Source organism: Aspergillus wentii (assembly GCF_001890725.1).
Source record: "Aspergillus wentii DTO 134E9 unplaced genomic scaffold ASPWEscaffold_8, whole genome shotgun sequence".
In the NCBI taxonomy this organism is placed as follows: Eukaryota; Fungi; Ascomycota; class Eurotiomycetes; order Eurotiales; family Aspergillaceae; genus Aspergillus; species Aspergillus wentii.
In genome coordinates this window covers 1,622,036-1,642,085 of record NW_024467839.1, presented here as the reverse complement: position 1 = coordinate 1,642,085, position 20,050 = coordinate 1,622,036, and the positions used below count along the sequence as shown (strand labels likewise).

At 48.4% G+C, this 20,050-nt stretch overlaps 8 protein-coding genes and 2 non-coding genes across 10 annotated transcripts; 3 read left to right on the top strand and 7 right to left on the bottom strand.

Moving 5' to 3' along the window:
- Positions 1–553: 553 nt before the first annotated feature.
- ASPWEDRAFT_119824 (uncharacterized protein) lies at positions 554–1,942 on the bottom strand (the record flags this gene model as incomplete). Its single annotated transcript, XM_040828943.1, has 2 exons — positions 554–1,567; positions 1,841–1,942. 2 exons carry the CDS (start codon positions 1,940–1,942, stop codon positions 554–556), a joined length of 1,116 nt encoding a protein of 371 aa, XP_040685141.1.
- A 2,482-nt stretch (positions 1,943–4,424) lies between these two features.
- flbB lies at positions 4,425–6,159 on the top strand (the record flags this gene model as incomplete). The annotated part of the gene is made up of 5 exons (XM_040831525.1): positions 4,425–4,473; positions 4,771–4,899; positions 4,951–5,038; positions 5,090–5,644; positions 5,697–6,159. 5 exons carry the CDS (start codon positions 4,425–4,427, stop codon positions 6,157–6,159), a joined length of 1,284 nt encoding a protein of 427 aa, XP_040685140.1.
- A 460-nt stretch (positions 6,160–6,619) lies between these two features.
- On the bottom strand, positions 6,620–7,865 carry ASPWEDRAFT_692626 (Zn(II)2Cys6 transcription factor domain-containing protein). The gene is made up of 3 exons (XM_040839028.1): positions 7,802–7,865; positions 7,376–7,726; positions 6,620–7,188 (listed from the first exon to the last, which is right to left on the bottom strand). The coding sequence occupies exons 2-3, from the start codon at positions 7,517–7,519 to the stop codon at positions 6,811–6,813; spliced, it is 522 nt and encodes a 173-aa protein (XP_040685139.1). The 5' UTR covers positions 7,520–7,726; positions 7,802–7,865; the 3' UTR covers positions 6,620–6,810.
- Positions 7,866–8,550: 685 nt separating this feature from the next.
- ASPWEDRAFT_119756 (eukaryotic translation initiation factor 3 subunit D) lies at positions 8,551–10,382 on the bottom strand (the record flags this gene model as incomplete). The annotated part of the gene is made up of 2 exons (XM_040828935.1): positions 8,551–10,103; positions 10,175–10,382. 2 exons carry the CDS (start codon positions 10,380–10,382, stop codon positions 8,551–8,553), a joined length of 1,761 nt encoding a protein of 586 aa, XP_040685138.1.
- A 2,052-nt stretch (positions 10,383–12,434) lies between these two features.
- On the top strand, positions 12,435–12,939 carry ASPWEDRAFT_118414 (hydrophobin family protein; the record flags this gene model as incomplete). Its single annotated transcript, XM_040828817.1, has 3 exons — positions 12,435–12,723; positions 12,778–12,839; positions 12,898–12,939. The coding sequence occupies 3 exons, from the start codon at positions 12,435–12,437 to the stop codon at positions 12,937–12,939; spliced, it is 393 nt and encodes a 130-aa protein (XP_040685137.1).
- Positions 12,940–13,177: 238 nt separating this feature from the next.
- On the bottom strand, positions 13,178–14,227 carry ASPWEDRAFT_32091 (uncharacterized protein; the record flags this gene model as incomplete). Its single annotated transcript, XM_040833613.1, has 3 exons — positions 13,178–13,286; positions 13,337–13,811; positions 13,864–14,227. 3 exons carry the CDS (start codon positions 14,225–14,227, stop codon positions 13,178–13,180), a joined length of 948 nt encoding a protein of 315 aa, XP_040685136.1.
- A 277-nt stretch (positions 14,228–14,504) lies between these two features.
- Positions 14,505–16,261, bottom strand: ASPWEDRAFT_32090 (Zn(II)2Cys6 transcription factor; the record flags this gene model as incomplete). The annotated part of the gene is made up of 3 exons (XM_040833612.1): positions 14,505–15,380; positions 15,432–16,093; positions 16,150–16,261. 3 exons carry the CDS (start codon positions 16,259–16,261, stop codon positions 14,505–14,507), a joined length of 1,650 nt encoding a protein of 549 aa, XP_040685135.1.
- A 488-nt stretch (positions 16,262–16,749) lies between these two features.
- Positions 16,750–16,821, bottom strand: ASPWEDRAFT_t182. Its single transcript has one exon. It is a non-coding gene; the product is annotated as a tRNA-Arg (tRNA).
- A 214-nt stretch (positions 16,822–17,035) lies between these two features.
- Positions 17,036–17,107, bottom strand: ASPWEDRAFT_t181. Its single transcript has one exon. It is a non-coding gene; the product is annotated as a tRNA-Arg (tRNA).
- An 863-nt stretch (positions 17,108–17,970) lies between these two features.
- ASPWEDRAFT_54605 (uncharacterized protein) lies at positions 17,971–19,905 on the top strand (the record flags this gene model as incomplete). The annotated part of the gene is made up of 8 exons (XM_040838080.1): positions 17,971–18,013; positions 18,064–18,152; positions 18,200–18,270; positions 18,321–18,612; positions 18,659–18,730; positions 18,777–19,478; positions 19,526–19,630; positions 19,681–19,905. 8 exons carry the CDS (start codon positions 17,971–17,973, stop codon positions 19,903–19,905), a joined length of 1,599 nt encoding a protein of 532 aa, XP_040685134.1.
- Between the last annotated feature and the right edge of the window lie 145 nt (positions 19,906–20,050).

Genomic DNA, 20,050 nt, shown 5'->3' with positions numbered 1-20,050 from the left:
TATTTTCTTTATCTTCAGCAATTCATCTTGAGAATCGTCGACTGCATATTTTGTGGTAGACATTGTCTTTCGCATGCGACAGCCAAAATTGTTTTCTTTCTTGAATTCGAGCAAACGAGGCATTTCTAGGAAAATGCTGATTTTATTGTTCCCTTCCTTCACCGTCTCTTTTGTCATGCAGTGTTCTCTTCTTTTCCCAAATTGTACCTCTAGTCGGTCATGCTAGACCCTGGCTTTGGGGGGCGTCCAGAGCTTACAATTACAGTTTCTGGCATCGACTTCTTTATCGAAGTGTACCATAGTTGCCTTTCTATTCTTGAGTTGGAAATGATATGGGTTCTTATTTAATATTTTGTCCCTGCGTAGGTTTTGACAATCGACTGGTTCTTAACAGTCATTCAGCACAGTCATTCAGCCCGCCGAGAACTATCAAGAATTAAAATTACTGGTTTGGCTGGAAACCTTTATACAAAAAGTATATACATACAGGATGATTATACAAATTCTATAGTTCTATACCAAGCAAGCCCCATCCATCTTCAAATCAGAAGTACTACATTTGAATAACCACCTCTTGTGACCCATCCCGCCACTGGGCCCCCATTTTTCGGACCCGGCGCTCGCTAGCCAGGAACAAGAGCAGATAGATGTGCATGGCTATTTCACCCCATGCGTAGATTTTGAAAACAAGCGGTCTGGAGGGATGGGGAGGTGGTTTCTTTTCCTCATGATCTTCGCGGGTGGGAAACGTTGTTGGATCTGCAGGTTGCGGGGTTAATGCATGTACGTCATCAGCTTGTTCTTCTTCGTCCAATAAGCACCATACTCCCCAACCGGCGCGACTTTCTTTGGAGATAAAGTCGGATAGAAAGCGCCAGAAGCGATGGAAGGTAGGTAGGGTCCAGGTGTTTGGGTTTGTTGTTTGAGGTTGTTGGTTTGGTGGGTTGTTGGCTGTGTTTGTATGTACATCTGATACATGAGGTTCGAGGATATTTATACGGAGGAACCAGTGTCCTCTTTCTAGAATGTCCAGGTCTCGGGTCTTTTTGATTGGCTTATATGTTCGTGATGGGTTTAAGCGTTCAGTTAGCATGGTTAGTGTTGGGGTGATGTGAGTTACGAAATGGGCATTTGACACTGGAGGCAATGGCGGGTGGATTTGTAGAGGCAGCGAAGCGAGTGATATATACGGCGATGCGTCGTCCGTTGAGGTAGATGGGGGTGGGATGATTTGAGAAGACAATGGCGAATCCACGCGACGCCGCTTGGCAGATGAAGACGAGCCAGTGACAAATTGGCACTTAGAAGGCTGAGGAATCTCCTGCAAATGCAAACCCCCCTCTGGTTCTGGGGCCAGGTGCTCGGGTTGCGAATCGGGGATCACGCTGACTGGGCTGTCGAGAGAGTCCTTCTCTAATCGAGCCCGACTTTGATGCTTTTCTGATAATGCAGGATTTAATGGCGACGGGGCCGTTCGATCTGGTGCAGCGACGGCGGCCGCTAGGCCGATTGACTGGGATATACCGAGTGGACCCAACGAAGCCTCATTGTCCTGCAGGGTGATGTGCTCTGTTTGGTGATCTGCAGTGACCAACGGCGATTGGAGACGCTCGTTATTTTGGGGGATTTTCCCTTTGTCTTGAGAAGGTGAAAGTGGCGCTGTAGCTATGATGCTTTCCTGCTCATCTCCCGAAGTGGTGGTGTTGTTATCGTTGTTGCCTTGGTCAGACGGTAAGACTGTGACGAGTTCGGGGAGTCTGCTCGGACCGTCGGGGTTATTACTGTCATCCTCGACGGTCTCGGATGGCTGCAAAATGATATTGATATTTTGGCACGAGACGCTCTGAAAGCCCAGGATAGCCTCGACCTGGGCTCGATACCTGGCGTCATCCCTGACCCCGCTGGGAGCGGAGACGTGGACTAGGATTTCTGATTTCTCCATGGGACAAGAACTGCATGCATTCCCGTGCAAACTTCATGGTGGATCCTGATTGATTGCCTTGAGATCGTGCCTGGGAATGATAAATGATGCCAATAGCGTGGATTCTGAATTAGGGAGGATAGTCCGACACCCCCGGTCGGTGTTTGGTGGTGAAGACTAAGAGAGAGAGAGAGAAAGAGAGAGGAAAGGCAAAAGCGGGCGGAGAAGAAAGCGAGGGTTTCCGGATCGGGATGGCGCCTCGATAGTCTGGGAGGCCCGATCATTGCGATCACCACCACCATTGTCGAGCATCACATCTTGACTTGACTCTATTCCATCTGATATCATCATCTTACTGGCTGGACTCATCAGCGGTGCGTTGGAACGTGCCATGTCTTGCCTAATCAACCCAAGCTAAGGCTGATTTTCCCTTGCTTAATGCTTTTCGCGTGTGGTGCTCGACTAACGCCAATACTACCTTAAGCACAGATATCAACCAAGGAAAGAAACCTATAGACTCAAAAATCTACAGCACACTGTTTCGCCGTCGACGGATCGGAATCGGAATTTCAAATTTAATGCACTGTCCGATCATCCGGCCCAGCGGCTTGTCAAGGGCTGGACAATGGGCGACATTTCCAGTGACATCGTCGTGCTTCTTGAGATTCCTTCTGTCCGCCTGTCTGTCTGTCTCTGGCCCTTGCACATGAGGTTTGAAACCGTCGGGTGCGACTGGGCATTCGTGCCTTGTCCGGGAGAAACCGTATTGGAAGGGATACCTAGAGAAGTACACAAACAAAGGGGATACATCCAAGCTCAAGGGCAATGACTCCTGTCATCCATTGGAGGACGCAGAGTGATGCAGGGTCACGAGTGACCGGTCCAGGCACCATTACGGAGTACATGGCTCTGTATTATTTCCCCAGAGGTTGCACAGGAGCAAAGGACAACGCTATTAGATGTCGAGCGAGTGTTATTATTTACAGCGGGACTAGTGGTTGTGACCATGACCAGGATAATCACTGAGCAGGATTTCTCGGATCCCCAACGATCCAGAAGGGAAGAAGGTTCGGATGGACTACGGGAGCATGGAGAACGAACGCCATGCCATCTGTTCAACTGTTTTGATCTGGTATCATGTATGTATTATTTCGCTCTTGTCCGCTTCATACTTGCTTTTTTTTCCAATCCTTTGATTCGTGAAAACCTGGAAGTCAAGGGGAGCTAGGGAGTGAAGAAGCCACACAGATTTGAATTTGGAGCGACGATCGGCCAGCGATGGACAAGTCAGGTTTTTCCTTCCTCCAGTCTAGTCCACACGGGGGCGGACGGATGCATTCGTTGCTTTTTTTGTTCTTAATTCTCTCTCTGTCTCTTGCAGACTGCAGCCACCAGACCAGATACCGAGGATGATCCCCAAGAAGCCAAACTCGAACAGGAATAAGCCTAGGAGGGGGTGTGGGAATAGGTGAGATTTCGGGTGGCGCTGCCCCCTACCAACTCGCAACGCTTTTGATGAGCCCTTGGTTCCCTAGATTTAGAGTCAAGAAACGAGTCAGTTCAAAGTCAGATTGTGTGTCTTATGCAATGGACTGGTTTACCTGTAGAGACTGACTGGTTGTCAGTGTCAGAGCAAGAGGGTCCGGGAGGGTCGGTCCATTAGGCTAGTGGTAACAATACGGTAACGGTAATATTGATCTGGATCTGAAGAACAGTTGGACTGTCCTTTTGGTGCTTAGCAGTTCGTTACTCTTAAATCCTACTACCTCGACGGCTACTGCAGCTACTCCTGTATGTGCATCGATAGACTCCAGGGTTTCCCTCTCTTTTCTTTGCTCTGATCTCTTAACTAGCCCGTCTTCTCGTCTAGTTGATTCGTAGTACCAGAATCCACTGTCGTTCCACCTTGTGTCCTTGTCCTTTTTGCTCTCTTTCTCTCCTCTCTTTTCCTTCTTCCTTCTTCCTCCCCTCTGGAATCATCAGCCGTTTGTCTGGCATTTCTGTCCTTTTAATTTTTCCTCGTCTATCTACTCTATTTCCCCATCTTCCCATCTCCAGAGCAGTCAAGGTTAAGCTCTTCCTCAACGTTAATTCCACTCGTGCGCGTCGGGATTCGGGCAACTCACTAACCACGACTACTGCCGGTACGCCCACGACACTACTTTTACCAACGGTGAGGCGCTTGGACAAGAGAAACCCACTCTCCTGGTATTGGCTTTGGTCTGTCCTCTAGTTACCAAACCTCCTCCATACAAGGCTGACTTGACGGTCCAGATTCCAGCCCATGAACTTGTTCTCTCTTTAAATCGTCTGATCTCCCTGTTCGTCGTGCGCGCAACTCGTTCTTGGCCTTTTTTTTTTTTTTCTCCTCTCCTCTCTTCTCCTCTCTCCTTCGCTCGGCCTCGCCATCTTTTCCCCGCCCGCTCTCCGATCTGGCTTAATACTCTGCCAACGCGCCGGTCGCATTCGCCCTCCCTCCGACTGTCCACAATCATAAAATACCATGTCGAATTTGAATGGTGGGGGTTATCCCTTGGAACACGGTCTACGTGGTAAGTCCATTTACGTCGCATACTATTCCTTTTCGTCCGTTTCGAGTATTTTGGTCGTTATTTGGATCGGGCATCATTTCCTCTCGGTGGCAAGATGAGCTGTTTCTGCCTGGGTGGTACTGGTTTATGGTGAATTTGGCTATACTGTGTGGGAGCTGGTTACCCGGTTTGGATACTGGAAGCTTCCATCTGGAGCTGCGTTGCTTGCTATTCAGAAAGAGCTATCATCTTTTCAAACTTGCCTACTGGACTTTGCTGGCATACTGCTATTTTTTCAACTCAGGCTGACCTTCCCAGCACAACCATCACAGGCCAGCATGAAAGCTTCTATCGGTTCGGATTTTCTCAAGATTTTTAGCGGAAACAGCGGAAACAGTGGTAGCGGTGGTGGTAGTGGGAATGGAGGACAAAAGAAAGTGACCAGAGGTGTGTGGTGATGGAATTTCCCTCTTTGCATCCGATATTCATGCCTTTTAGATGGTCAACCAGCAAAACGACGAGGTCCCAAGCCAGACAGCAAGCCTGCTATGACCAGGAGGCAAGAGCTGAATCGCCAGGCTCAAAGGTATATTTCACGAACCAACTTCGTTTTTTGTGAGATATTGACGTGGTGCAGGACACATCGCGAACGCAAAGAGCAATATATGCGAGCATTGGAGACCGAGGTGTCACGGTTACGAGAGGCTTACACTCAAGAAATCTCGACGGCCAATATATCCCTGCAACAGCATAAGCAGATGGTACACGCTTTGATGGACGAAACCGACATCCTGAAAGACATTTTAAGGGCTCATGGCATCAGCTTCGATGCGGAACTGGAACGACGAAAGGCAGAGCGTCCACCACCAGGCTACCAGTCCAGCCCTCTTGCGAGCAGCAGTATTGGGTCACAGACCGCCGGAGCTGCCCCGTCAAACAGTAATCATTTTACCGCTACTCCCCCAACCACGATTTCATCCGGCTTGAGTCCCCGGGTCAACGGCCCGGAAGCCCACATTGATGTTTCACCAACCCAGGACTTCTCGCCCCAAACTCAAATATGCCATAACACACCGAGTGAATTGCCCGCTTTTCTCGATCGGTCAGGCTCGGATGGTGGATGTGGCCCGGTCCAGGCTATACGAGGTGTTTTTGAAACGGACCCTCAGCTCCAGGTGGATTTTATCCTAACGTACGTCTTGTCCATCCCTTGGTCTGTGCGGGTGTATACTAACTTGTTGAAGGCTTGAATCACCATGTCGCGAGCATACTGACTATCTCTGCCGGCGTTCCATCACGGAAGCAGACGATGAGGATATGCCTTTCTCGGGACATGCCTTGATGGCCTCGTGTCCGCCTCCCAGTTACATTGCCAACACAACCCATGAGCAGGCTTATCCGCACAAGACATACGACCTTCCCCACGCAAATCTCACAACCCTGCTTAATCTCAGCCGACAGCTCGTTACAGAGGGCCAAATCACACCCATCATGGCCCTACAGTGTCTCAAGAGCCATGAAATGTATCGCAAACTAACAAAAGACGACGTCAAAATCATCATTGAAACGCTCAACACAAAGGTCCGATGCTATGGCTTTGGGGCCGTGGTGGAAGACTTTGAAATGATGGACTGCTTAAGCAGTGTCTTAGGGACCAAGCTAGATACAGGGTTTTCCAACCAACGAGACGATCTGATGTATTCGTGATCTTGTTGGACCTGCATGAGTAGCCTGGAGCTTGCTTATTCCTTTCTTTTTTGGGTTTCTTTTTTCCCGTTCTTGGCTTGGAGAGATAGAGGTGTATATAAAACGAAGAGCTCAGGGAGCAATCTGTTTTGGGATTCTTTATTTCTTTCTTTCTTTCTTTCCCTTTTTACATCTATTGTTTCGGCATTTGCCTGTGAGAGTACTGGTCATCATTCAGTTTGTGATTTCTTTTGTCGCAGATTTCACCCCAACTTTGCCACTTCCTCTTGACGACGAGGATTCCTTACTGACTCCTCGATTTGTTCCATTCTTCCATTCTTCCATTCCCCAGGCTTCTAGTCAGACGATTAGATGCTGATCTTGTCTTTTTGAAATTCTTTTCTTTTATTTCCTTGGCAAAGATTTTTTATCTCGTCTCGAGCAACATTATTAATTTTCATATACCTACAGGCATCTATAGTCTGATCAGTTACCCCGTGCATGATTTCTGTCACCATCAATTGATGATAATCGAGCTCTTATGTACTATTGAATCAACAGCAGTCTGAGTTTTGGGACACGCCAAATTTGCACAATTGAAAATAACCGAGCAGGAAACAAGAAAACGCCAGACAATTACCCTTATATACATATCTGTACACTATTATCTTCTCACGACGGAGAAGCAACACACTGCTCAGCGAAAGCCGCCACTTCTTCCATTGGCGCTCCACTGCGGATCATTGCAACCAAGTGCTGCACCACCTCGGGCGACCCAGACTGCAGAGCGGCATACACAATCTCCATGGTTAACGAGCCATTTTGTTGCTCCTCATCGTCGTCTTCGGGTGTGCTAGCATGGCGGCGCTGGAAGTGCCGCTCCTGCTCGACCTGGGATAGTTTCCCCTTGAGCCCTTTCACTGTGGCCCGGAGGTCGGTGATGAGCTCTGCTTGGGCGATGGACTGTCTGTCTTCGTCGTTGGCGCTGTATTTGCACTCATTTGCCACACCCCGACTGATGCATGTCTCGCAGGGGTCAAGGCGGTTGCACTAGCGAACCAGTCATTACTTATACGAGATCAACAGAGAAGGACGAAATAAAATAGAGTAAAAAGAAAGAAAGATAACCCCCGAAATGAAATTTTATATTGTATATAATGTAGAGAGAGAGAAAGAAAAAAGAAATGACTATATGATTTGGCATTACTGCAAAGGGGCACAAGGTGATCACACTCACTTTAACCTTCCGATTCCTGCAGGGGATGCACGATGATGAAGGGCGGGCTTTGGGGGCTCTCGAACTCCTCATCATCATCACCTGTCGGTCCCAGGGGAAAGAAGAAAAACCCGACCCCGAGGGACGGTGATTGTTGGTGTCCATTATTTCCCTCCTTTCTTGTGGAGTTCTGCAGTTAAATCAAGGTAAGTGAAAAGAAAAAGAAAAACAAGGTGAAACTGGGATCAACAGGGGAAAAAAGAAAAAGAGAGGTTTGAAGGGGGGCGAGAGGAAAAACGGTTGGGCATAGTCTTTTTTTCTTTTTTTTTTTTTCTTTTTTCTTTCTGGCCAAGAATTCAAGATGGAGTTTGGCTAAAAAACTAGTCGTTAGCTAAACTGGGGACGCGCTAAACCGGATTTGTGGTGAGGGTCTCTGGGCCGCGATACCAGTATCATGCATGTTGCCGGTTATTGTTGGACAGATGTTATTATAATTGCTATATTAGATAATTCAGAGTGTTACATTTGTTTATTAGCTGTTTAATCATCACAAGAATAATGGTATTTAGTATCAAGGAAGTGGTCGTGTGTTGTCGACAGTGGAGTCCAGCCAAGATATACATCGAATCCAAGCCTGCAGTAGAATCATGCAGCATTGTCCCAGTTACTGCCGTACCTGTATGTAAATCGTAAATCCTGTATTAAAATCTGTAGCAGACCAGGGGCTCAAGGCCCAGATGTCCATGTGTCACATTAACGCTCCTGAGGACTTGAGGTAGACTCTCACATGGTCGTACAAGAAACTGACAGGTCGTTTTTCGACAGGTTTTTTTTTTTTTTTTTCGTTCTGCTGTCTCCACCTTGAGACGTTTGTGGGCACGGAATGAACCTTTTTTTCGGTTTAATTTTACGAGAAGAGTGACGTGTGTTGACGGAATACGGGGTGGGTGCGACGTGGCTGTGTTTGGCCGGGATTATCATGTTGGGAATTGGAAATGCTGTGCGTGTTACTGGGTGGGAAATTACAAATACGGGGTAGTAGATAGATGGAAGTGGTAAGTAAACTGAATATCAATGGCTCAATCATCAGGATCTAAGCGACTTTTCTCATATGCACACGAAAATAAAGGCATCAAATCAAACGTGACATTAAGCGGACATGGAGACCATAACCCACCCGGTCAATCATTCATTACTTATTCCTCCTCCTCGGCTTCCTTGGCCTCCTGCTCCTCGGCAGCGGCCTCTTCGTCCTCCTCGAAGGTAGTGGCGGGCACGCTGTACAGGCGGATGACGGGCTTGTTGGGGTCCTTGATCAGGACGTACTTCTTGACCTTCTCGGCATCATCCTCAGCGTCGAGAGCACGGATACGGTCGACAATGGTACGGACGATACCCCATCCGTTGCCCAGGTTCAGGTTCATCTGGGTAGCGAACTCGCGGGGCTTGTAGCCAACAACGCCGAGAACGACGTGAGAAGAGGCAGAGCGAGGGTTGACACGAGAGACGAAACCAAGCTTGATAGCGTCGGCCTTGGCGAGGATAGCCTGGGTGGTCCAGCGGGCGAGCTTGCTGCTGTTGTTCTTCATCTCAGTGGCAACAACGGCACCGCGCTGCGACCAGAGCTTGCTGCGCCAGTCCAGAGCACCACCGGAGCCCTGGGCCTTGCTGTCGAACTCGTTCAGGGCCTTGACAACCAACTGCTGGTCATCGCCGGTGACGGGGTTTCTCATGACGGCGTCCACCTCGGTACGGACAATCAGGTTGAAGGGCTCCTCGTCACGCTCCAGAGAAAGGTCGAAGCGTCTGTACTTGTAACCCTTGGAGGCAAGAGGCTCAGTCTCCTCCGCTTCGTTGTAGAAGGGGTTGGGCTGGTTGAACTCAACCTTGGCCTCAGGGGACTCGGACACGGTCTGCAGAGCGAAGTTGTGGTTGATGAAAGTGGCCTCCATGGCCAGAGCGCTGGGAGTGTTGATAGACTCCTGCTTGCCTGACGACTCGGCAACCTCCATGGGAGCATCGGCGGCGTTCTCGTTAACGGTCACCAGATCAATCGAAGCACCATCGCGCTTGTCGAAGTAGATCTTGTTGCCCTGGTGGACAATGACGATATCCCACGAGTACACACTGCGAGGGGCGCACATGAGCATAGACAGGATATCGGAGGTGGCAAAGATAGTGGCTTCGTCCTTTTCGGCGAGCTCCTGGATCACAGGATCTTGAGAAGTAGTGACATTGTAGGCGGCACGGTCCAAGGACTGCAGTCTGCGCTCGGCGTTCTTGACCGGGGCCTTGTCGTAGGATCGGTCGTAGTAGGACAGGAAACCGTAAGTGTCGAGATCCTCACCATCGGGGGTGTCCAAGTTGAGCTTGGAGAGACGGCTGAAGTCAACCTCCTCCAACATGGTCCAGTCGGGTCGGATGTTGATCGACGGCTCACGGGTGCGCTGCGGCTTGTCGTAATCCTTCCATCCAAAGCGACGTCCGCGGTTGCTACGGGCATTACGGCTGTCGTAGTAGCGGTCACCCTGGCCACGGCCACCAGCGCCAACTCTCTGGAAGCCAGCCCGGCCACCTCTCTGGCCCATACCACCACGCTGGCCACGGCCACGGAAAACGGTGCCACCACCACGGCCAAAGGTACGCTTCGCGGAGGTACGGGTGTTGTCGACAACGGAGAAAGAAGACTCGTCTTCGGCTGTCTGGACGGCGAAAAGGCTGGAAGTGCCTGCTCCGTAGACTTGCTGGTCTGTTCAAGAATTCCCAATTAGCTCCACTTTCCCCTCCATGGTAAAAAATTATACAAAGAATAAACCATACCTCTGAAGTTCCTGTTGTAGTTCTGGCGACCCTGCCTTTCACGGTCTCCAGACCCAGCAGTCCAGTCGGCCATACGTCCCAGCTTGTCGCCCTTGGAGAAGGGGGCGTATGGGACACCGTCGAGCATGTTGTCGCCCGCGGTGGCCGGTCCCCAGGTGTCCTCCGCGGGGAGGGCGGCCACGATGTCTGCAATAGAGAAAGGCGCCATGGTGTATGTCTTGAAGATGGAGAATTAACGAATCCTCCGTGAAGACAGTTCCGAGTGGCAGAAGAAAAGGTGGGTTCAAGTCAGATCGCAGGCGGCGGGATAATTATTGCGATTCCCGGCAAGTTTTTGTGTCGCGAGTGTCACGGTGGCTTGTGGGCTTGGCGCGCACTAGCCACAGGTTCGCTTTGCAGTGCACGGCCACATGGCGCTATTCCCGTTTGGGTCATGTCCCCTCCATCTCCAAGAGATTATTCTGATTCTCTACAAAGCACGCGACAACAGCTGCAGGCTCATCGTCATCAAGGCCATCATGGTTATCAATGGTCAGTAATGACTTGGTGTTCCAAATTTCATGCCACTTCTTTGATGTGGTCTTCATAACACAAGAACGTCCAAGTCAACCAAGTCACGCCGTCCGTTCAAAACGAGGCACAAAGAAGAACGGAAGCTCTCAGCATAGAAAATGAGTAGAAAATACCAAGTAATGTCCTATTATGTGGTCTGATCGAAGCTTTACTAAAGTCAATCGAGTCACAAGGCATTCCCTCCGATTGTCGGTGCCGCTTCAGGCTAGAGTCATCGATAGAGCCTTGTCCAAGCGATTATTCGAGATATCAATAATCCTCTCTGATCAGGGCTTTCGGTGACAGTTTACGGAGTACTGGAGTTTGCAGCCGGTGAACATAGCCGAGGTTCGATAATGCGATGATAGACAAGGCCAGGGAACAACCGAGATCTCAAATCGGATAACCGGGACTGAACTTTGCTCTATACAGACTTTGAGCCTTTACGTAAATGGGATCTGGATCAGTATCAGCATGTTTGATGTCATAAGATCCAAGAAAACACAGAGTCGGGCGTACCGATACTCTGGACCTGGACTTCGCCCTGCCAGGTGGGAATTGATGCTGGACAAACCGCCGATATCGTTCTACAACCCTATCCAATGAGCTCTGGGGCATATCATCATGGATTACACATTGATATTCAAATCATAATGAAACAAAGTCAACCTTATCTATTACTTTCTTTTTCCATTGTTTCTTTTTCTTGACTTTCGCTCTCCTTTCCCCACCGCAATAGCCGCACTGTATCCTGACTTGCCGATGGCCTAGCAGCGTGTGCATTCTCAAATGCGGAGCCCCTGAATCTGACGGATCAGGGCTTCTAATTCGAGTTCCGAGCCCGACGTCCGTTATCATGGACTCAGCGCTGCGCGAGTTCCGGTTCTTGGCCCCCTGGTGATGATCGTCAGCCTCCGCCGATCTGATTTGCCTCTTAGGCTCCTCATCCCCATTCCGGAGATCCTCCCGAGTGGCACTGGATCCACCACTGATAAGACAACTCCATGCCATCCGTCCATTTGGATGGAAATGTCTTGGCCTTGCTCGAACTAGCGACTGGAGATATCAGGCTCCTTACAAGGAGAATTACTTGATGTCGATTACCACATGATAGATGTACATTGTCGTTCCTGCTTCTCACTCCACAATTCATCTAGTTTGGGTCCTGGTCTTTACCAAACATGGCAATTGTCAAAGGCTATCACTGCGTGTTCATCGTATGCTTTAATCTCAGCTGCAATTGTTCCTGCAGCGAATCTCGATAGTTTGGGTCGCTATTATATTAATTTTTTTTCTTTTTTTCCCTCTTTCTATCCTCTCGAACGCTTCTCTATGGTTCATGAGGGCTGGCCTCACCCTATCTAGAGTTTGCAGATCTCAGTTTTTGTCCAGACTATGTCTGGTACCGAGATGGATTCTCTCTACACATCACACTGCGATGCTTCGTTCTGGGAAGCAGGAGATAACACTCACTGTGTAGAGACGAATATGGGCATCATCGATTTGTCAATGGGTTGCCTAGTATCCCGATAGCCTCTCCTTTAGAGGAATGGCTCTGTCTGAACAGCATATATAGAGCTCGAGCATCCCTCCGATATTCTCTCTTCATCAGACAATCTCAAGCACTCCTTCAATCAGACTCACTCTCTTCTCTCATTCATTTGACATTCTTTCAAAAGCTTCACGCTTTCAAACCACCACCATCAAAATGAAGTTCTCCATCTTTTCCACCCTCGCCATCGTCGGCGCCACCATGGTGTCCGCTGTCCCTCACGAGAAGCGCGTTGACCAATCTGCTCTGAAGCAGCAGGTCGAGAGCGCTGCTAAGTCTTCTCCTGCCTCGAGCATCACCCAGACCGAGGTCACCGAAGTCGACTGCATCAAGCCTCTGCTCTGCTGCGACGGCCTCACCACCCCTCTTGACGGCATCGTCGACGGTGTCCTGGCTGCTCTGGACATCAACGGCGCTGCCATCGTTGGCTCCATCGGTCTCCTCTGTAAGATCCTACCAAAGCATCCTTTCACTCAAATCATTCTAACCAACCTCTTAGGCCACGCCTATGACGACAGTTGCCCCTCCGCACCCCAGTGCTGCACTGAGGCCAACATTCTGGTAAGTTCACCCCGAATAAAATGCCAGAAGCCTAGGGCATCGACTAACTGTACTACAGGGCGGTACCCTTGCTCTTGGCTGCCAGGCTCTCAAGCAGTAGATCGATCAGATCGAGTAGGCAGTGGCTCCGCCCTGTCAGCCTTGGATGACGAATCCTGCGGGTGAAATGCGCACTGTACAGTGGATATAGATGGATTGTGCTTGAAATCTTTCGTTCTGGACAGTCTCGTTTGTGTGTATGGTTTAATTATAATAATAAATTAATAGATCTAGATTGGGTTCGCCCAGCTCAACTGATGTCTTCTAGGATATGGATAATAACCCAAGTATAGTAGAGCCTAATCATTCCTGTACTTCTCGTCAACATTTCTCAGATCAGCTAGTAGATCTTCCCATAGTCTCTCTCGGAATTGCTTCCCCTCCGCGCCCACCAAGGGAGGCGTATCACTAAAGCACATTAGTTTCATCAATAGAGCCTCATCCCAGAAAAAGCATACCTAGGAGCCCCACGAGTATGCGACAAAAACCTCCCATGGCTCTCCTCTCCCACAATCCCCGCCGCATCCACCAACGTCCTGCCTCCATCCTCAACCGACTTCGCAAAGACCTTCCGCGCCATATACATGATCCCCCGCAGCCAACCCGGTAACTCCTTGTCGAACCCCGTAGCCACCATCCCCGGATCGACGGTATTAGCAATAACCTCCCGAGCCGGAATGACCGAGGCAAGATGTTGTGCGAAGGCATTCATCACCAATTTGCTATTAGCGTACTGTCTAAACCCATTATATGTTGACTTATCGTCTAGATATGCCATTATGGATTTATCTTTTGGTAACTGGGAGAGATTGTGCATATTCTGCGCCGAGGAACCGACCATGACGAGACGAGAGGGGGATTTCCGAATCGTAGCTGTAGAACAGAGGAGGGGGAGGAGTTCGAGGGCGATGAGGAAGTGGGTGTAGGCGTTTACTATTCTGTCAGAATGACTTCCATCAAGAAATGAATATGAATGTATAGATACCCTGCATAACCTTCTCATGCCCACTTCTACTCCTCATAAACCTCATAACATTCATCCCCGCATTCGCAATAAAAACATCCAACATCTTCATCTCCGCCTTGATCTTCCTCGCAAAATCCAATCCAGACCGATAATCATCCAGATCAAGTCTGAACACGTCCAGTCTCGCACCGGGGTTGACTTTGTTGATTTCAGGATTCGCGCGGAGTGCCGATATGGCTTCTTGCCCCTTTTTCACGGAGCGGACGCCGAATATGACTCGTTCTGCGTTGAGGAGGAGGCATTGTCGTGCGGCTTCGTAGCCGATGCCGGAGTTGGCGCCTGTTATGAGGATGGTTTTGTGGGTGAATGTTGCTGGGGTCATTTTTTGTATGTATTTGAGTATGGTTGATTGTGAGAGAAGTTGGATGTCGTAATTGTCAGTCAGTATTGGTTGTCTTTATGGCGAGGGTGATCGGAAGTTGCTTCCGAGCCAAAGAGAATGTTATATCAAGATAGACCTTGTCTTTTTCAATAATTCATTCAGCTGCCTACTTTCCAACAATAATTACAGTAGTGGAATGATAGATGGCTGAGCTCTTCCTCTATTATCTACACAGCCACCGCGGAAACATACGGCCAGTCTTAAGATCAACCATATATCAACCCATACAATCAATAACACCATTATACACCCCCGTCCGCCAATAATCCAGCAACATATCCACCAATCTCCTCATTGTTCCATTCCTCGTAGCCTCCCAAAACGCCCAAATCTGCGACATGAGACAATCCCGATCCGATTTCTGGGTCACAGATATCCCGAGAACGAAAAACGGCCATCCGTAGTATTCTGCAAAGTAGTCTGATGATGGCTGTAGCTGGCTGGCGAGGTTCATTGCTTCGGAGACCAAGGCACGGTAGCATGGATTTGTGTTTGTGTTTTTGGTGTGTGATTCGGAACTGGTCATGCGGTTGAGGAGGATTCGTGCTGCTAGGACGTAGAGTCTTGGGCCTAGGAGTAGGGCGTTTGGGGAGTTTGTTGGTGTGTTGAAGCTGAGGATGGGATCGAGTAGATTCTGGGTGTCCATTTCTCCATAAGAAAGACATTTTGTTACTGTCTCCTTATCCCATTGTCTTAGTGTATACTCCAGCTCACAGCAACGTATCACATTCACCCCCTCCACTGGATATTCCCGATACATCAGCGCCACTTCACGAATATACCCAAACAATCGCGGAGGAACACCAAGAACAGGCGATCCTGCATGGAGAGGAGTCTCTGGATGGAAAAACGCTTCGAGGTTGTATTCTGCTAGCGAAAAGGCAGAGTCGATCAGTGCGGAGTTCGTCGCTGGTTGGAATGGGATACTGGTTGCGGTGTGGAATATAAATGCCTCGAGGATTAAACGCTGTGTAACGGCTTCTGTTTGTGATGAGCTGGGACGGAAAGAGTCGCGGTGGAAATATAGTTGGATGAGTTGTGCTGCACCAAGGAGGTGGACATCGACGCCTCGGGAAAGACGTGGTTTTGATCGCTGGTGGTATTCTCAGCAATTAATGTCACTTTTCAGGTTAACCGAACTCACCTCGTAGATACATAGTATGATAACAGCACGCAGCATCGTAGTCAATTTATACTGTAAATCCCCCGCAGCTAGATCGGCCCGCAATCCAGCCACGGCTTTGGCGTAATGTGTCTCCCCGATTCGCCGGTAATGGTGAGGTGTTTCGACTGGAATCTCTGCGCCACAGCAAGCTAGAAGAGCATGCATAAAGTATGGTGTTTGGAAGGCTAGTTTCAGGCCTTCTGCGTTGAAGCGTTCGATCACGGACTCGTGGGCCATTGGTCGAATGAGCTGTCGGAGGAATACCATCTGTAGAAAGTCGAATAGGAGGATACTATCAGGTGTAATGGCAGGGGAGTATAATGTAGATGGTGTATAGATGGACAGCGATAGATCATCGTCTGATAATGGTGTCATTGTGAAGTCGCATTCATCCAGGCTCGGTCGATATTCTGGCGATTCACGCACCGCAAGTGTCATATCCTCATTACTGTGACCATCCACAGATACGGAATCTGGTGAACTGGTCGAAGACGGCTCTGTAGAAGATCCTTCATCTGGTGAGAATTGGGGCCTGCTTCTCCCGGTACCGTTGGCCTCTGGCCAGACACACGACAGACTCCCTCGAGAGCAGTTTTGACAAATGAATCGCGTCTCGTCGCATTTCTTCTTTCTCTGCCTACCTAGATATTATCAGCACGCTGAATCAGACATAGATGCAATCAAAAAGAAGACATACAAGTCAAACAACCAGTCTTGGTTCGAAGATAGGCAGGTCGCCGTCGTGGTCGGCGGTAGTGTTTCTGTGGAGGACGAGTCTCACTCCCTCCAGCGCTGTCAGATTGAGCCATGCTGCATTGCTTCTGCGTGCATGTACATTCAACGCATTGCAGTGACTAACTAACCAGATCAGATCAGATCACATATTGACCATGAAGGAAAAGTTGCGGCCTGCTGTGATATGGAGGAACGAGCAGCAGATAGTCCGGCCAATCAGAGAGTCGGATTTTATCGTTGCTGGGGCTAACTATCCCAAAAGGGAATCTTCAGCCTATCGCACATTTCCTCCACAGCACGTCAAGTAATTGGGCTGGATATGATGCCACCAGAGATCCTACTCTCTCTGACACGGTAGTCGATACGATCCCAAACCTTCTTCACCCCGCACAGTGATATTGCGGAGAGTCGAGATGTGGAGGTGGATCCATGACTAGCAGCCGTAAGTGAGCCGTGTCGATGATCCAAAAATAACAAACCCTCTGTTTCAGTCGACAAATCTGAGAATAATGAAATGCAACAACAGCTACAGAAAGCAAAAATAAAATGCAAAAAAGAAGCGCGATCCCGGTGCGACTCGAACGCACAACCTTTAGTACCGGAAACTAATGCGCTACCATTGCGCCACGAGACCGTCACTGGAAGAAGACTTTGCCGTGTCGAGAATATAGCCCAACTGCCTCGGAAAACCGCGCTAGCAAATAGCTCCACTTATATTTACGCTAACTTTTTGAGTAACTCTTCCTATTGGTCAATGTTCTGCACTAGATATCAACCATAAAAAAACCCCACACCATTAGAGCTCATGCGAAAGATAGGCAAAAATGAAAGAAGAGCAAAAAAAGAACCGATCCCGGTGCGATTCGAACGCACAACCTTTAGTACCGGAAACTAATGCGCTACCATTGCGCCACGAGACCAGTTGATGTCTTTGTTGTCGTAAGTTTGCTCTATGATTCAGCTTTGCTGTGTAACATGAGCGCCACTCGATGGCTACACTCTTAATGCTTTGACGGACCATAAATGACTTTTTTATGTATATTTGTGTATATTTTCAACGTCAGTATGTCTATTATAATTTAATTTCAGGCTTTAGATTATTATAATTTAGCGCTTAACTGCGTGGAACATGCTGATATGCAAAGAAATGTGTGAGTCTTGATTGATATATATTTCTGAGCCAGTATCACTATTGGGTGTACACACATATCCTAGCCATATATTCCACGGCTATTTGCATTACAAAAGAATGACGAAGAGAAAGGCTGAAATAAATTTCTAAATAGACAATGTCAATTGAGCAAGATATCCCAATGACAGACACAGTGATGCGCGCTATGTACTTGTCTTCCGATTTACCTGCCCCTTAGACTGCCATATCAGACGGAAAACCAATCAACGATTTAACATATGATATTATAAATATTAAAATAAAAACTGTCCAAAGCAGGGCATTTCTTATCAAATTCTGAATAATCAGACATATTTCCCACATTTACCACATACATGCAAGGGCCATACAGACTGAACTGACCAATGGCGTCACTTTGCGCCGTTAATGATACTACACCCTGCCAAGTCCTATCGGAATGCAGATCGGTTAGTTTCTACTGTTATCAGGATGACTTTGGAGATGCGATGATGTATAGACACACACCCCTGCGACCATGTTAGGGTGTATTATGATATAAGATGCATGCTGGGTGCAGGTATCTCAAAGACTGAACTTCTCAACTCCGCAATCTGCTTGAGAATATTCAGTATGGTAGAGGCAATTGAAGACATGAATCACCGGGGCCCACCAGGGACGGTATATCTGGGAAATGGTACGCCTGGATTCGAACTTCCTAAATTGAACGTCTATTAATGATTGAAGGAGACTCTGATCCTGCCGGTTTTGATCGCGACGTTGATGGCCATGTCATTCTCCATCCACGACCATCGAATGACCCCAATGAACCCTTGGTGGGTTAATCAGTAACTGCAATGTACGAATAAAACTGACTCTACAGAACTGGTCTACACGTCACAAAACCATCAACTTTGCCACAGCCTGTCTCTTTACTCTGATGGTATTTGCTACGTATGTCTACCATATCAATACATGTACAGCCATAGAAACTAACCAACCAGACTCGACGTGGGAACCGTAACATGGAACGCGCTGGAAGACGAACTCGGCTTCGACTCCGGATTCCTCAACAATAGCTACGCAGCCGGGCTAGCAGGAATGACAGTTGGCTGTATATTCTTCATCCCAGCTGCGTTGATATTCGGCCGCAAACCTGTTTTCTTTATCGCATCGTTGACGATGGTGCTGGTTAACGTGGGACAGGCGCTGTTTCGGACAAAGACGCAGTATATTGTTCTGCAGGTGATTGCGGGGTTGGCGGGGTCGATTAACGATACTATTATTCAGATGACGGTCGGTTGCTCTGTTTTTGGTTGATGTTGAGGCTGATGATGTGTAGATATCGGATTTGTTCTTTGTGCATCAGCGGGCTACCATGAATGGGATTTATTCGGTTATGGTGGTTATTGGGGTAAGTTTTGAATACTTCACTATACCATGCATGCTAATGGTGGCAGACATACTTGAGTCTGATTCCAGCTGGTTATATTGTCATTTCCCAAGGATGGCGCTGGGTCTGGTGGTGGTGTGCGATTATCAACGCAGCAGTCTTGATGATGATCACCTTTGCCTATGAAGAGACGCGATACGACAAAGCAGAGAGTAACTGCTTCATAGGAGAAGAACCACCATCTGATATCCAAGAGAAATCAGATCTACCTCTCTCACCTAAAAAGTCCAATCCAGAACCTCATCCTTATATACCAGAGACAGCCCATACCGAACAAACCATGACTCGAAAAACATACATCCAGCGAATGTCCCTGACAAAAGCATCCTCATTCAGCATCAACACCTACATGCAGCACGTGTGGCGCCCATTCGTCCTTCTCTTTCGCATCCCAGCCGTGGCCTTTGTGGCCATCGAGTATTCCTTCATCATGTGCTGGGTGGCAATTCTCGCAACAACACAGCCTGTTCTCTTCGCACAACCACCATATTTATTCTCAGCGATCGGAGTTGGCAATATCAACGTTGCTCCGTTTATCGGGGCACTCGTGGGCTCTATATACGGGGGCCCTGTGAATGACTATTATGTTGTTTTTGTGGCGAGACGGAGATCGGGGATATATGATCCTGAAACACGGCTTCATATGCTTGCCATGTCGATGATATTAACACCATTGGGATTGTGGTTATACGGAATTAGTATTTCAAGGGTAATCCCTCCATCTATTCGTATACAACCAGACAACTGACTCGTCAGGATCAACCCTGGATAATCCCCCTGATAGGCTCAGCCCTTGTAGGATTCGGCATTGGCTCGACAACATCTATCACGCTGACCTACTTTGCGGATTCTTACCGAGAGGTATTACCCTTTTGACCTCGTAAATATAGGCATCTATTAACCATGTTCAGATCGTAGCCGAAGGCCTCATCGTGATAACATACGTCCGCAACGGCCTCGCCACAGCAACTACATTTGCCATAAACCCGTGGTTAAACGGATTAGGAGTTCAGAATATGTTTATCAGTGTGGGATGTTTGTGTATTGGGATTCAGCTGTTGTTTATTCCGATGGTGGTTTGGGGAAGGAGGGCGAGGGGGTGGACGGAGGGGTATTATACTGGTCTTATTGATTAATACCTAGGTGGAGTGGATTTATGAATTGGATATGGAATGATCAGTTATTATCTATCTGAAGTTGATTAAATAGTTGATGCATATTATCTGAGTAGATATGCAGTGCCTCAAAGATTTTGCCACGCAAAGTTGTATGAATGCTTTC

What these genes read in the sequence shown, in the direction of transcription:
- ASPWEDRAFT_692626 (XM_040839028.1), bottom strand. Translation starts at nt 7,519, where the DNA reads ATGGACACCAACAATCACCGTCCCTCGGGGTCGGGTTTTTCTTCTTTC. An exon ending in GCAGGAATCGGAAGGTTAAA is followed by an intron (nt 7,189 to 7,375) that starts GTGAGTGTGATC and finishes CTGGTTCGCTAG; the next exon opens with TGCAACCGCCTTGACCCCTG.